General features: G+C 46.8%; 1 protein-coding gene across 2 annotated transcripts in view; it reads right to left on the bottom strand.

The window, feature by feature from the left end:
- TAF4 (TATA-box binding protein associated factor 4) overlaps positions 1–15,629 on the bottom strand; it is a 222,454-nt gene that overhangs the window by 55,253 nt on the left and 151,572 nt on the right. For both annotated transcript variants that reach the window (XM_063959325.1, XM_063959326.1), the window contains 3 exons: positions 9,225–9,372; positions 8,985–9,099; positions 4,358–4,527 (listed from right to left, as the gene is read on the bottom strand). In XM_063959325.1, coding sequence (XP_063815395.1) covers positions 4,358–4,527; positions 8,985–9,099; positions 9,225–9,372 — 433 coding nt within the window. The remainder of the gene's footprint in view (positions 1–4,357; positions 4,528–8,984; positions 9,100–9,224; positions 9,373–15,629) is intronic.

Here is a 15,629-nt window from a genome sequence, read left to right as displayed (position 1 = left end):
CTCATTCTCCCGGATGCAGATCGTGTCTGCTGAGGAAGTCTGCTTCCCAGTTGTCCACTCCCAGAATGAACACTGGTGACAGATCGCTTACATGATTCTCCGGCCAGCAAAGAACTCTGGTGGCTTCCGCCATTGCCACCGTGCTCCTTGTGCCGCCTTGGCGGTTTACATGAGCTACTGCGGTGATGTTGTCTGACTGGATCAGAACTGGTCGATTGCAAAGTAATATCTCCGCTTGACGTAGGGCGTTGTATATGGCCCTTAGTTCCAGGATGTTGATTTGAAGACAAGTCTCTTGACTTGACCAAAGTCCTTGGAAATTTCTTCCCTGTGTGACCGCTCCCCAACCTCAGAGGCTCGCGTCCGTGGTCACCAGGATCTAGTCCTGACTGCCGAACCTGCAGCCCTCTAGAAGGTGAGCACTGTTTAGCCACCACAGGAGAGATACTCTGGCCCTGGGGGACAGGGTGATCCGCTGATGCAATTGCAGATACGACCCGGACCATTTGGCCAATAGGTCCCATTGGAAGGCCCTTGCATGGAATCTGCCGTATGGAATGGCTTTGTATGTTGCCACCATCTTTCCCAGAACTTAAGTGCCATGATGTACTGACACTTGTTTTGGTTTCAACAAGTTCATGACTAGAGTCATGAGTTCCTGCGCTTTTTCCTTCGGAAGAAAAACCCTTTTCTGGTCTGTGTCCAGAATCATGCCCAAGAAGGGCAGACGAGTTGTAGGATTCAGCTGCGACTTTGGAATATCGAGAATCCAGCCGTGTCGCTGTAACACATCCAGTGAAAGTGATACGCTGCTCAGCAACTTCACCCGTGATCTCGCTTTTATGAGGAGATCGTCCAAGTACGGGATAATTGTGACACCCTGCTAGCGCAGGAGCACCATCATTTCCGCCATTACCTTGGTGAAAATTCTCGGGGCCGTGGAAAGCCCAAACGGCAACGTCTGACATTGGTAATGACAATCCTGTACCGCCAATCTCCGGTACGCCTGATGAGGAGGATATATGGGGACATGCAGGTATGCATCCTTTATGTCCAGAGATACAAAAAATGTCCCCCTTCTAGGCTGGCGATGACCGCCCTGAGTGATTCCATCTTGAACTTGAACCGTTTTAAGTAAAGGTTCAGGGATTTTAAATTTAAAATGGGTCTGACCGAACCGTCCGGTTTCGGAACCACAAACAGAGTTGAGTAGTACCCCTGCCCTCTTTGAAGCAGGGGAACCTCTACCACCACTTGTTGCATACACAATTAGTGAATCGCATGTAACACTATCTCCCTTTCCAGGGGTTGTTTGGGTAGGGCCGATTTGAAAAACCGGCAAGGAGGCACTGCTTCGAATTCCAGCTTGTAACCCTGGGAAACAATTTCTATTGCCCATGGATCCACCTATGAGTGGACCCAGACGTGGCTGAACAGTCGAAGACGTGCCCCCACAGGAGCTGACTCCCTCAGGGGAGCCCCAGCGTCATGCGGTGGATTTAGCAGAGGCCGGGGAGGACTTCTGTTCCTGGGACCTAGCTGTGTTGTGCAGCTTTTTCCCTCTGCCCTTACCTCTGGCAAGAAAGGACGATCCACGTGCTCTCTTGCTTTTATTGGAACGAAAGGACTGCATTCGATAATGAGGCGCTTTCTTAGATTGTGAGGGAATATATGGCAAAAAATTAGATTTACCTGCCGTTGCCGTGGAGACGAGATCCAAGAGGCCCTCTCCAAACAATTCCTCACCCTTGTAAGGCAACAACTCCATATGCCTCTTTTAATCGGCATCACCTGTCCATTGCATGTTCCACAGGACACGTCTAGCAGAAATCGACATAGCGTTGACTCTAGAACCCAGTAGACTAACGTCTCTTTGGGCATGTCTTATATATATATATATATATATATATATATATATATATATAAGACAACATCTTTTACACACAGGGACTAGGGACAATAACATGGTATCCTTATCTAGGGTTTCAATCTCCGCTGATAAGGTATCTGTCTACGCTGCTACAGCGCTATAAACCCATGCCGACACAATCGCCGGTCTGAGTAGTGTACCAGAATGTGTGTAAATGGACTTCAAAGTACTTTTACTGAATGCTATCTGCAGGATCCCTGAGGATAGCTGTAAAGTCAGCGCTACCTTTTTTGGGTAAACGTGTCAATGCCTTGTACACCCTAGGAGAAGATTCCCATCGTATCCTGGCCCCATTAGGGAAAGGATACTCCCTGAGAATTCTTTTTGGGAAGCTGCAGCTTCTTGTCTGGAGATTCCCGCTCTTTTTTTCATGAGAGGAGGGAAATTTACCTCAGCTTTCTTCCCCTTAAACATGTGTACCCTATCAGGGACAGATGAGTCATCAGTGATCTGCAAAACATCTTTTATTACAATAATCATATACTGAATACTTTTCTGCCAGTTTTGGCTGTACTTTGCATTATCGTAGTCGACACTGGAGTCAGACTCCGTGTCGATATCAGTGTCTATTATCTTGGATAGTGAGCGTTGTGAGACTCTGAAGGTCTCTGTGACATAGGGACAGATATGGGTAGATTCCCTGTCTGTTCGCTAATCTTTTATGTAATAATTCATCTTAGCCCTTAATTTCACATATCCAATCAGGCGTCAGCGTTGTCGACACCACACACACACACACTTGCTCCATCTCCTCCTTAGGAGAGCCTTTTACCTCAGACATGTCGACACACACGTACCGACACACCCCACACTCAGGGAATGCTCTTCTGAAGACAGTTCCCCCACAAGGCCCTTTGGAGAGACAGAGAGAGAGTATGCTAGCACACACCCCAGCCCAATATGACCCAGGAAAAACACAGCAATTTAATGTTTACCCCGTAGCGCTGTTATTATTATCTGCACCGAATTATGTGCCCCCCCTCTTCTTTAAAACCCTCTCTTCTACCGTGGTATAAGCAGGGGAGAGTCTGGGGAGCTTCCTCTCAGCGGTGCTGTGGAGAAAAACATGGCGCTGGTAAATGCTGAGGTCGAAGCCCCGCCCCCTCGGCGGCGGGCTTCAGTCCCGCTAAAAGTGTAAAATTGGCGGGGGCTCATGCATATATACAGTGTCCAGCTGTATATATGCTCTCTTTTGCCAAATAAAAGGTTTATATTGCTGCCCAGGGCGCCCCCCCTGCGCCCTGCACCCTTACAGTGACCGGAGTATGTGAGGTGTATGGAGCAATGGCGCACAGCTGCAGTGCTGTGCGTTACCTCAGTGAAGATCAATGAAGTATTCTGCCGCCTGAGACGTCTTCTGTCTTCGTTTCTTCTGGCTCTGTGAGGAGAACGGCGGCGCGGCTCTGGGAGTGAACGCCCAGGACGAACCTGTGTTTACCCCCTCTGGAGCTAATGGTGTCCAGTAGCCGAGGAAGCAAAGCCTATCATTTAAGTAGGTCTGCTCCTCTCTCCTCAGTCCCTCGATGCAGGGAGCCTGTTGCCAGAAGTGCTCCCTGTAAAAAGAGAAAAAATCCTAACAAAAATACTTTCTAAGCAGGAAGTTCAGGAGAGCTCCCTGCAGTGCACCCATTCTCCCCTGGGCACAGTGTAAAACTTAAAGCGCCCTATCTCCTGCGGAGCCGTCTATCCCCATGGTCCTTACGGAGTCCCCAGCATCCTCTAGGACGTTAGAGAAAAACCAATGGCAATCCATCCCAAATAAGTCGGGTTACAATGCTTTAGTACCTCAACTGCTTATAGTCTGATCTGGCCTAGTGATAATACTATTTGGATAGAATAGAAACATCCCTATGGGTCCAGATGCAAGGCTGGCAAAACATCAAACAAATCAGGGTCTACCAACGTTAAAATATCAGAAAGAAAAACAAAAAAAACAACAGCTTACATTTATAGATCTATAAGTATACTTCAGATTTAAAAGAACTTTACATACTTTTATCACTAGTCAGATGATGTAGCTAATTATGTTTGTATACACCTAAACCCACTTTCTCTTTATTGACTCTTCTCAGCCCTCTGCAATCTGGCTCCTGTCCTGACTAAAAGTGACCAATGATCTAATACTCTTACATTAAAAAGATACTTTGAATCTTTAATTGGCCCATTTATCAGCAAGCTATACTACAGCAAATATATTCACAGGTCACAGAACTGTCACTATTTAACAATTCAGAATATAAATCACTGTATTAACCACTATGAGCAATCAGGATGGAAAAATAAAGAATTTCAATTTGTTTCCAACTTAGCACAAATTCTATAATACAGTATATACTGTACGTCTCTTTACAGAGCTTTAAATCAAGTTCTTCAAGATGAAGTCCCCTTGTAATTGTAAAAAACAGTAACGATGATAAACTGATTTACCGATCTCTAGTATCCTCCGCTGCAGTAACGATGGCAGAAGAAACGTTTCATCTTTACAAGATCGCGTTAACGTGCCCACCAACTCGGAATTTGTTGCCAGGATTCGTGCACTTTCCTCGGACAGGTTTACACCCGCCATAGACGCCACGTCATTAATATCGTCGTCATCTCTGAGAAAGAGGAATATGAAAGGTGGTTAACAAGCAAAATGATGACTGAGACAAGTATAATGAAATATCATGTCGTACGCAGTCACAGTTAAGTACAATGCACTTTACAGGAAGAGAGAATAAATTAACTTATCTTGCGACAATATATTCTAGAACTTAGACATTATGGAAAAGCATATGGGTAAAATAACCAACTGAAAAACATTCCTCTACAATACATGTCGTTATCAGATAACTTTCGCAGTTTCATAAATGCTCGTTTAATAAAAACACTGAGTAATGTGATCATCTTTCTATATCCAGGAGGTTGAGTATGATTTGCCGACATGTCAGTATACCGACAGCAGAATCCCATCAACCATAATCCCGACAGGTCTCCAGTAAGCCCCCTAACCCTCCTCTGCCCCCTACCCTAACCCTCCCTTGAGGGTGCCTAACCCTAATCCATCCCACTTGATGCGTAACCCTAACCTCCGCTTCTATGCGCCTAACCCTAACCCTCCCCTCCCCGATACCTAACCTTCCCTTATCACGCCCCCCCCCCCCGGCGGGATGCCAGCGCGTCCCGCTGTTAGGACGATCAAGATGCCAGCCGTCGGTAATGTTACACCAGCATCCCGAGCAGTATCTAGTATCTAGACGCCGGCATTGCGACCTACTTAGGGATCCCGGCGTCGGTATATAGACCGCCGGAATCCCATCTGTCGGAAAGCTAACTGCTTCCCTTTCCAGGGTACCAATTTAACAGTGCAAAGAATGTGGATCGAGTCTGGGGTTCCATATCCCCCTATTAGTAACTTGGATAAGCACTGTATATTAGAAGTAAGCCTAATACCCGATGGATTTATTAACATAAAAACAATAACAGACTCATTAAAAGACCACAACAATACACAGAGCATATAACTGAGGTATTATAAGCCTCTAATACACACATATGGTGTATTTATATGTGATAGGGACGCTGAAATACGGGAGAGCCCGTCTCTGTAGGATAGGGTTAATCTCTCACATTAATTCCATATCTAACAGTTCAAGTGGAAATGAAATACTGCAAGATGGTGTAATAAGCGTCTATGACCATATAGAAGTGTCCAGATTTAAATAGCTGTTTCCTTGGAGCAAAATGTGAATAATAAACCAACCGATTGCTGTTACTCACTGAGACGTTGTAATCTCTTACTGCTCGGGATAGGTAGTTGAAAGCCGCTTGTTATCACCCTGTGCATGGGTGAGACATCCGTCAGCGGTGTGTTCAGGTGAGAACCGTTCCCTTCAGTGCGGCACCAAGTGAGTATGCCGGACCGCCGTGCAGATCCCCCAGCTTAACTGAGCAGCGCCCAGCCGGGCAAGGTGTAGCAGTGTTCCAAATGCAGGGGAAATTTGAGTGGGATGATTAGATAGCATGCTGAATCATTCACCAACAGCTTGTAACAAACGGCTGATAGCAATAAGTATTGCGCTCCTTGGGACACTTAATGGTCAAAAAGCGGCCCTTTCTTCTGCACCCTCAACGCGTTTCTCCGCACCTCAGGCGGCTTCTTCAAGAAGCCGCCTGAGGTGCGGAGAAACGCGTTGAGGGTACAGAAGAAAGGGCCGCTTTTTGACCATTAAGTGTCCCAAGGAGCGCAATACTTATTGCTATCAGCCGTTTGTTACAAGCTGTTGGTGAATGATTCAGCCTGCGATCTAATCATCCCACTCAAATTTCCCCTGCATTTGGAACACTGCTACACCTTGCCCGGCTGGGCGCTGCTCAGTTAAGCTGGGGGATCTGCACGGCGGTCCGGCATACTCACTTGGTGCCACACTGAAGGGAACGGTTCTCACCTGAACACACCGCTGACGGATGTCTCACCCATGCACAGGGTGATAACAAGCGGCTTTCAACTACCTATCCCGAGCAGTAAGAGATTACAACGTCTCAGTGAGTAACAGCAATCGGTTGGTTTATTATTCACATTTTGCTCCAAGGAAACAGCTATTTAAATCTGGACACTTCTATATGGTCATAGACGCTTATTACACCATCGTGCAGTATTTCATTTCCACTTGAACTGTTAGATATGGAATTAATGTGAGAGATTAACCCTATCCTACAGAGACGGGCTCTCCCGTATTTCAGCGTCCCTATCACATATAAATACACCATATGTGTGTATTAGAGGCTTATAATACCTCAGTTATATGCTCTGTGTATTGTTGTGGTCTTTTAATGAGTCTGTTATTGTTTTTATGTTAATAAATTGTTTTTTTATCAACATCATTGGTACTGTGCGCCTACCTGGTGGTTTGTTTTAGTTGTTTTGTTTTAAGGAGGCCGGCTACCTCCTTACCAAGTGGCTGCCATTATCAGTGTTATATTTGCACGACCCTGCTCAGCGCCTACAAACCTTTTTTCTGCTAATACCCAATGGCCATGTTCTATTGGGCAGCTTTCACTGAAGGTGAATATAACTGGAATGGCCCTAAGAAAGTGAATGATGGAGCAGTACTGAAACTTTTCCTATAGAGAAAGCAGCGAAGGGGTCTGTCCGTGATGACTCTGCATTTTCCAGTGGTGATCCTAAAGCATACATGGTTTCACAGGTGGTCTGGCGCAGCTTGCCCATCACCCCACTGGCTTAAGGAGCTTGCCAACTGCTGAGAATATCAATAGAGTGGGAGCCACAGTTCAACTATAGGACATACCCAACTGTATAAGGTAATCTGTTTTAGGAGTTGTAGTAGTTCTAGAACATTGACCAGTGTCTTTTTTGTTTTTTAAATATAAGTCAAATATGTAGCCAATTTCAAGAACTTACAAAACAAAGACAACAGAGTAGCCCATTCTAATAATAGTGCTGGCTCCTAATGAATTGATAGGCAGAATTCGCACAAATGCTGGTGAAGCCCACAATGTATATGCGACAGGCTTAGAGACTAAAACGAACATATATCGAAAATAAAAGAGTGGCACAGGTTTTGTCAACTCTTCGTTAATTGCAGCATTTAATCTTTAAATGATGTAGTAGGATGGTCAATACAGATGGTGTAATGGTTAGTATTACTGCCTCACAGCACTGAGGTCATGGGTTCGATTGCCACCATGCCTCTAACTGTGTGGAGTTTGTATATTCTCCCCATACTTGCATGGGTTTCCTCCTGGTACTCCGGTGTCCTCCCACAATCCAAAAATATACTGGTAGGTTAATTGGCTACCAACAAAATTAATCGTGTGTGTGTGTGTGTGTGTGTGTGTGTGTGTGTGTGTGTGTGTGTGTGTGTGTGTGTGTGTGTGTGTGTGTACATGTGATAGGGAATATAGAGTGTAGGCTCCACTGGGGCAGGGACCGATGTGAATGGGCAAATACTCTCTGAAAAGCGCTGCGGAATATGCATGCGTTGTATAAATACCTGGTAATAAATAAATAATAAATAAAAGGTTCTAGTGATATTCTACCGGGTTTGTCCAACACGATCATTTGAGAATGATGCCTGTTGCAGTGTGGGATGCAGTGCAGGCCGATACATGATTAGATCATTGTCTACCAGAAACTGCATGTTGAAGGAGACTATTTTGATACAATTTCTGAATACCCCCTGAGCGATGACGCAAAACCCCTTTTTGGTGCATAAACATCAAATAATTAATCATCCTAATCAGCAAGCTAATAACACTGTAGATATTGTCACATTATGTGGCTGATTTAGAGTTGCATGCTGCTGCACCACTTTATGGTCTTTTTCCTTAAACGCATCTGCAACTATACACTAATATGCTAGTATCAGCCCTTCCCCTGGTGTACAAGTGTGCGTCTGTATGTGCAAGGTCTGGGACATTCACTTTGTATGTCTTTAGAAACAACAATCCAGCTTGGTGCATCTTTAGATGATACCATAGGATGCAGTATCGAACTTGCACCTGCCCCATGCTAGGTGCAAATTCCCCATCGTAGTATGGCCGCCAATGTAAGTGATGCAACCAGTTATGTGACACACCCGATACACTCCAGTGCATTTCAATAGCCACCTCCCAGTTACCATAGAGCAGAGGTTCTCAAACTCGGTCCTCAGGACCCCACACAGTGCATGTTTTGCAGGTAACCCAGCAGGCGCACAGGTGTATTAATTACTCTCAGACACATTTTAAAAGGTCCACATGTGGAGTTAATTATTTCACTTGTGATTCTGTGAGGAGACCTGCAAAACATGCACTGTGTGGGGTCCTGAGGACCGAGTTTGAGAACCTGTGCCATAGAGGAACGCCCAATACATTTCTGAGGCTGTGCATTTCAATTGCAACTGTGACTGTGTGCAACTTTTCTGCTAATTAGACGCATGTGCAGTTGAAAAATCTGGACCATTTGTGCGTATATCGGCATTGCGTGTGACTCGGAATCAGGCCCCCAAGTGTAGGTTGGTTCTTTAGTTAGTTCTGGAGACAATGAAGTGATCAGCTTTGACATATGACTTACCTGAACGACCCTCCCCCTGGTTCTTTTAATTTATTTTTCTGTGCGGCTACTGCTTGCATTGAGGTTGTGGGAAATGATTTGTTTCCTGTTATAATTGTCGGCTTCACCACTGGGACTACAAAGAGATGAAAATAACACTCTTATAGGACCTGTACATTCAAAAAGTGGACAACTTTAATATCTTCTGTGCCACTCTCATAGGACCAAGATCCTCTTCTAATGAGCCATGGTCACACTCACCCGTTTGTAAATGATTTAACTGTATCTGCTGCGGCGTGGTGAGCATAATCCGACTTTGAGGTGGTCTAAGTGCTACCATGGGTGTCTGAGTCAATGTGACCTGCGGGGGCCTTACCACTGCGCCTGCTTTATGTGCCTGCTGGATAACCTGAAGGGAGAAAAGAAGTGTTAATGACTGTATGAAACATACCAGGTTACCCTGCCCTACTCTAATCTCCAATACACCCATATACAGATCTGATGTCACTCCTAATAGATATTTACAGCAGATGCAGCCTCACACGGATTATGTTCTAATTACCCAGAGCCGGCTATAGGCAAACTAGGCAATTGCCTAGGGCATTTGATATGCCTAAGGGCATCAGCAGCTTCTGCTGATTAAAATGATATGCGGCATGCCTATATTCTGTGTGTAGCATGTCATATCCAGATACAACCACAGTCTCACACAGTATATATGCATGTTGCATATCATTTTAATCAGCAGAAGCTGATTGTGCATCCTAGCAACATAGCAATGCAAATAAGATGCATTTTCATTAAAACAAATGTGCCCGACTTTAGCATTGAGGCAAGATTTATGAGGACACATCTGTATTCAAGTAGACGCAAAGGTTACAGTGTTAGTAGCAGTGTGAGTGTTGTGTGCATGTGAGTAGGTTGGTTGTGCTGTAGTGTTCGGAATATGTGTAAGGAGCATTATGTGTGTCATGTAAAAATGCATTAATATTGTGCAACATATGTGTAGGGGGCACTATGTGTGTCATTATGTGTATAAGGGCATTAATAATGTGCGGCATATGTGTAAGGGACATTACGTGTAAAAGGACATTAATAAAGGTTGTCATAATGTGTAAGGTGCATTATGTTTATAAGGACATTAAAAATGTGTCTCATATGTGTAAGGGGCATTACTGTGTGGCATTATGTGTATAAGGTGCTCTACTATGTGGCATTGCGTATAGAAAGGGCACTACTGTGTCATCGAATGTGAATAAAGAGCAATAGGGTGTGGTGTAATGTGAATAAGGAGCAATTCAGTGTGATGTAATGTGAATAAGGGGCTCTACTGTGAGGAGTAACGTTTATAAGGTAAAGTGATACTACTGTGGGATGTAATATGAATTATGGACACTATCGCATGATCAAATGTGAATAAAGTTGCAGTACTGAGTGGTGTAATTGGAATTGGGGTTACTATTGTATGGCCATGCCCCTTGCCAGCAAAAACACACCCCTTTCTCTGACGTCCTAGTGGATGCTGGGGACTCCGTCAGGACCATGGGGACTAGCGGCTCCGCAGGAGACAGGGCACAAAAATAAAGCTTTAGGATCAGGTGGTGTGCACTGGCTCCTCCCCCTATGACCCTCCTCCAAGCCTCAGTTAGGTTTTTGTGCCCGTCCGAGCAGGGTGCAATCTAGGTGGCTCTCCTAAAGAGCTGCTTAGAAAAAGTTTTTAGGTTTTTTATTTTACAGTGAGTCCTGCTGGCAACAGGCTCACTGCATCGAGGGACTTAGGGGAGAAGAAGTGAACTCACCTGCGTGCAGGATGGTTGGGCTTCTTAGGCTACTGGACACCATTAGCTCCAGAGGGATCGAACACAGGCCCAGCCATGGAGTCCGGTCCCGGAGCCGCGCCGCCGACCCCCTTGCAGATGCCGAAAAGTGAAGAGGTCCAGAAACCGGCGGCAGAAGACTTTTCAGTCTTCATGAGGTAGCGCACAGCACTGCAGCTGTGCGCCATTGTTGTCACACACTTCACACCAACGGTCACGGAGGGTGCAGGGCGCTGCAGGGGGCGCCCTGGGCAGCAATGAGAATACCTTGTTCTGGCTAAAAAATACATCACATATAGCCCCTGGGGCTATATGGATGTATTTAACCCCTGCCAGGTCTCACAAACTCCGGAGAAGAGCCCGCCGAAATAGGGGGCGGGGCCTATCTCCTCAGCACACAGCGCCATTTTCCTGCTCAGCTCCGCTGCGAGGAAGGCTCCCAGGACTCTCCCCTGCACTGCACTACAGAAACAGGGTAAAACAGAGAGGGCGGGGCACTTTTTTGGCGTTTTTTGATATATATTAAGCTGCTATAAGGGAGACAACACTTCTATAGGGTTGTTCCTATATATTTATAGCGCTAGGGTGTGTGCTGGCAAACTCTCCCTCTGTCTCCCCAAAGGGCTAGTGGGGTCCTGTCTTCGATAAGAGCATTCCCTGTGTGTCTGCTGTGTGTCGGTACGTGTGTGTCGACATGTATGAGGACGATGTTGGTGTGGAGGCGGAGCAATTGCCGGTAATGGTGATGTCACCCCCTAGGGAGTCGACACCAGAATGGATGGCTTTGTTTATGGAATTACGTGATAATGTCAGCACGCTGCAAAAGTCGGTTGACGACATGAGACGACCGGCAAACCAGTTAGTACCTGTACAGGCATCTCAAACACCGTCAGGGGCTGTAAAACGCCCTTTGCCTCAGTCGGTCGACACAGACCCAGACACCGAATCTAGTGTCGACGGTGAAGAAACGAACGTATTTTCCAGTAGGGCCACACGTTATATGATCACGGCAATGAAGGAGGCTTTGCATATCTCTGATACTGCAAGTACCACAAAAAGGGGTATTATGTGGGGTCTGAAAAAACTACCTGTAGTTTTTCCTGAATCAGAGGAATTGAATGACGTGTGTGATGAAGCGTGGGTTACCCCTGATAAAAAACTGCTAATTTCAAAGAAGTTATTGGCGTTATACCCTTTCCCGCCAGAGGTTAGGGCGCGCTGGGAAACACCCCCTAGGGTGGACAAGGCGCTCACACGTTTATCCAAACAAGTGGCGTTACCGTCTCCTGATACGGCCGCCCTCAAGGATCCAGCTGATAGGAGGCTGGAAAATACTCTAAAAAGTATATACACACATACTGGTGTTATACTGCGACCAGCAATCGCCTCAGCCTGGATGTGCAGTGCTGGGGTGGCTTGGTCGGATTCCCTGACTGAAAATATTGATACCCTGGATAGGGACAGTATTTTATTGACTATAGAGCAATTAAAGGATGCATTCCTTTATATGCGAGATGCACAGAGGGATATCTGCACTCTGGCATCAAGAGTAAGTGCGATGTCCATATCTGCCAGAAGAAGTCTATGGACACGACAGTGGTCAGGCGATGCGGATTCCAAACGGCATATGGAAGTATTGCCGTATAAAGGGGAGGAATTATTTGGGGTCGGTCTATCGGATTTGGTAGCCACGGCAACAGCCGGGAAGTCCACCTTTTTACCTCAAGTCCCCTCCCAGCAGAAAAAGACGCAGTCTTTTCAGCCGCAGTCCTTTCGTTCCTATAAGAACAAGCGAGCAAAAGGACATTCATATTTGCCCCGAGGCAAAGGAAAGGGTAAGAGACTGCAGCAAGCAGCCCCTTCCCAGGAGCAGAAGTCCTCCCCGGCTTCTGCAAAGGCCTCAGCATGACGCTGGGACCTTACAAGCGGACTCAGGGGCGGTGGGGGGTCGCCTCAAGAATTTCAGCGCACAGTGGGCTCACTCGCAGGTGGACCCCTGGATCCTGCAGGTAGTATCTCAGGGTTACAGGTTGGAATTCGAGAAGTCTCCCCCTCGCCGGTTCCTAAAATCTGCTTTGCCAACGTCTCCCTCAGACAGGGCGACGGTATTGGAAGCCATTCACAAGCTGTATTCTCAGCAGGTGATAATCAAGGTACCCCTTCTACAACAGGGAAAGGGGTATTATTCCACACTATTTGTGGTACCGAAGCCGGACGGCTCGGTAAGACCTATTCTAAATCTGAAATCTTTGAACCTGTACATACAAAAATTCAAGTTCAAGATGGAGTCACTCAGAGCAGTGATAGCGAATCTGGAAGAATGGGACTTTATGGTGTCCCTGGACATCAAGGATGCTTACCTGCATGTCCCAATTTGCCCTTCACATCAAGGGTACCTCAGGTTCGTGGTGCAAAACTGTCATTATCAGTTTCAGACGCTGCCGTTTGGATTGTCCACGGCACCTCGGGTCTTTACCAAGGTAATGGCCGAAATGATGTTTCTTCTGCGAAGAAAAGGCGTATCAATTATCCCTTACTTGGACGATCTCCTGATAAGGGCAAGGTCCAGGGAACAGCTGGGGGACGTAGTAGCACTAACCCAAGTAGTGCTGCAACAGCACGGGTGGCTTCTGAATTTTCCAAAATCTCAATTGACCCCGACGACACGTCTGCTGTTCCTGGGAATGATTCTGGACACGGTTCAGAAAAAGGTGTTTCTTCCGGAGGAGAAAGCCAGGGAGTTATCCGAACTTGTCAGGAACCTCCTAAAACCAGGGAAAGTGTCTGTGCATCAATGCACAAGAATCCTGGGAAAGATGGTGGCTTCTTACGAAGCGATTCCATTCGGCAGATTCCACGCAAGAACTTTTCAGTGGGATCTGCTGGACAAATGGTCCGGATCGCATCTGCAGATGCATCAGCGGATAACCTTATCGCCACGGACAAGAGTGTCTCTTCTGTGGTGATTGCAAAGTGCTCATCTGTTAGAGGGCCGCAGATTCGGCATACAGGACTGGGTCCTGGTGACCACGGATGCCAGTCTGAGAGGCTGGGGAGCGGTCACACAGGGAAGAAACTTCCAGGGAGTATGGTCAAGCCTGGAGATGTCTCTTCACATAAATATACTGGAGCTAAGAGCGATTTACAATGCTCTAAGCCTGGCAAAACCCCTGCTTCAGGGTCAGCCGGTGTTGATCCAGTCGGACAACATCACGGCAGTCGCCCACGTAAACAGCCAGGGCGGCACAAGAAGCAGGAGAGCAATGGCAGAAGCTGCAAGGATTCTTCGCTGGGCGGAAGATCATGTGATAGCACTGTCAGCAGTGTTCATTCCGGGAGTGGACAACTGGGAAGCAGACTTCCTCAGCAGACACGATCTACACCCGGGAGAGTGGGGACTTCATCCAGAAGTTTTCCACATGATTGTGAACCGTTGGGAAAAACCAAAGGTGGACATGATGGCGTCTCGCCTCAACAAAAAACTGGACAGGTATTGCGCCAGGTCAAGAGACCCTCAGGCAATAGCTGTGGACGCTCTGGTAACACCGTGGGTGTTCCAGTCAGTGTATGTGTTTCCTCCTCTGCCTCTCATACCAAAAGTACTGAGAATTATACGGCAAAGGGGAGTAAGAACGATACTCGTGGCTCCGGATTGGCCAAGAAGAACTTGGTACCCGGAACTTCAGGAGATGCTCACGGAAGATCCGTGGCCTCTACCTCTAAGACGGGACCTGCTTCAGCAGGGACCGTGTCTATTCCAAGACTTACCGCGGCTGCGTTTGACGGCATGGCGGTTGAACGCCGAATTCTAAGGGAAAAAGGCATTCCGGAAGAGGTCATTCCTACACTGGTAAAAGCCAGGAAGGAGGTGACTGCACAACATTATCACCGCATTTGGAGAAAATATGTTGCGTGGTGTGAGGCCAGGAAGGCCCCCACGGAGGAATTTCAATTGGGTCGATTCCTACATTTCCTGCAAACAGGATTGTCTATGGGCCTCAAATTGGGGTCCATTAAGGTTCAAATTTCGGCCCTGTCAATTTTCTTCCAGAAAGAATTGGCTTCAGTTCCTGAAGTCCAGACTTTTGTAAAAGGAGTACTACATATACAGCCCCCGGTTGTGCCCCCAGTGGCTCCGTGGGACCTTAATGTAGTTTTGGGTTTTCTCAAATCCCATTGGTTTGAGCCACTCAAATCGGTGGATTTGAAATATCTTACATGGAAAGTAACCATGCTACTGGCCCTGGCTTCAGCCAGGAGAGTGTCAGAATTGGCGGCTTTATCGTATAAAAGCCCATATCTGATTTTCCATTCGGACAGGGCAGAACTGCGGACGCGTCCTCATTTTCTGCCTAAGGTTTTGTCAGTGTTTCACCTGAACCAGCCTATTGTGGTGCCTGCGGCTACTAGCGATTTGGAGGATTCCAAGTTGCTGGACGTTGTCAGGGCATTGAAAATATATATTTCAAGGACGGCTGGAGTCAGAAAATCTGACTCGCTGTTTATACTGTATGCACCCAACAAGCTGGGTGCTCCTGCTTCTAAGCAGACGATTGCTCGTTGGATTTGTAGCACAATTCAACTTGCACATTCTGTGGCAGGCCTGCCACAGCCTAAATCTATCAAGGCCCATTCCACAAGGAAGGTGGGCTCATCCTGGGCGGCTGCCCGAGGGGTCTCGGCATTACAACTCTGCCGAGCAGCTACGTGGTCGGGGGAGAACACGTTTGTAAAATTCTACAAATTTGATACCCTGGCTAAAGAGGACCTGGAGTTCTCTCATTCGGTGCTGCAGAGTCATCCGCACTCTCCCGCCCGTTTGGGAGCTTTGGTATAATCCCCATGGTCC

This window comes from Pseudophryne corroboree, chromosome 3, assembly GCF_028390025.1.
Source record: "Pseudophryne corroboree isolate aPseCor3 chromosome 3, aPseCor3.hap2, whole genome shotgun sequence".
Lineage (NCBI taxonomy): Eukaryota > Metazoa > Chordata > Amphibia > Anura > Myobatrachidae > Pseudophryne > Pseudophryne corroboree.
This window is presented reverse-complemented; position numbering and strand designations above follow the sequence as displayed.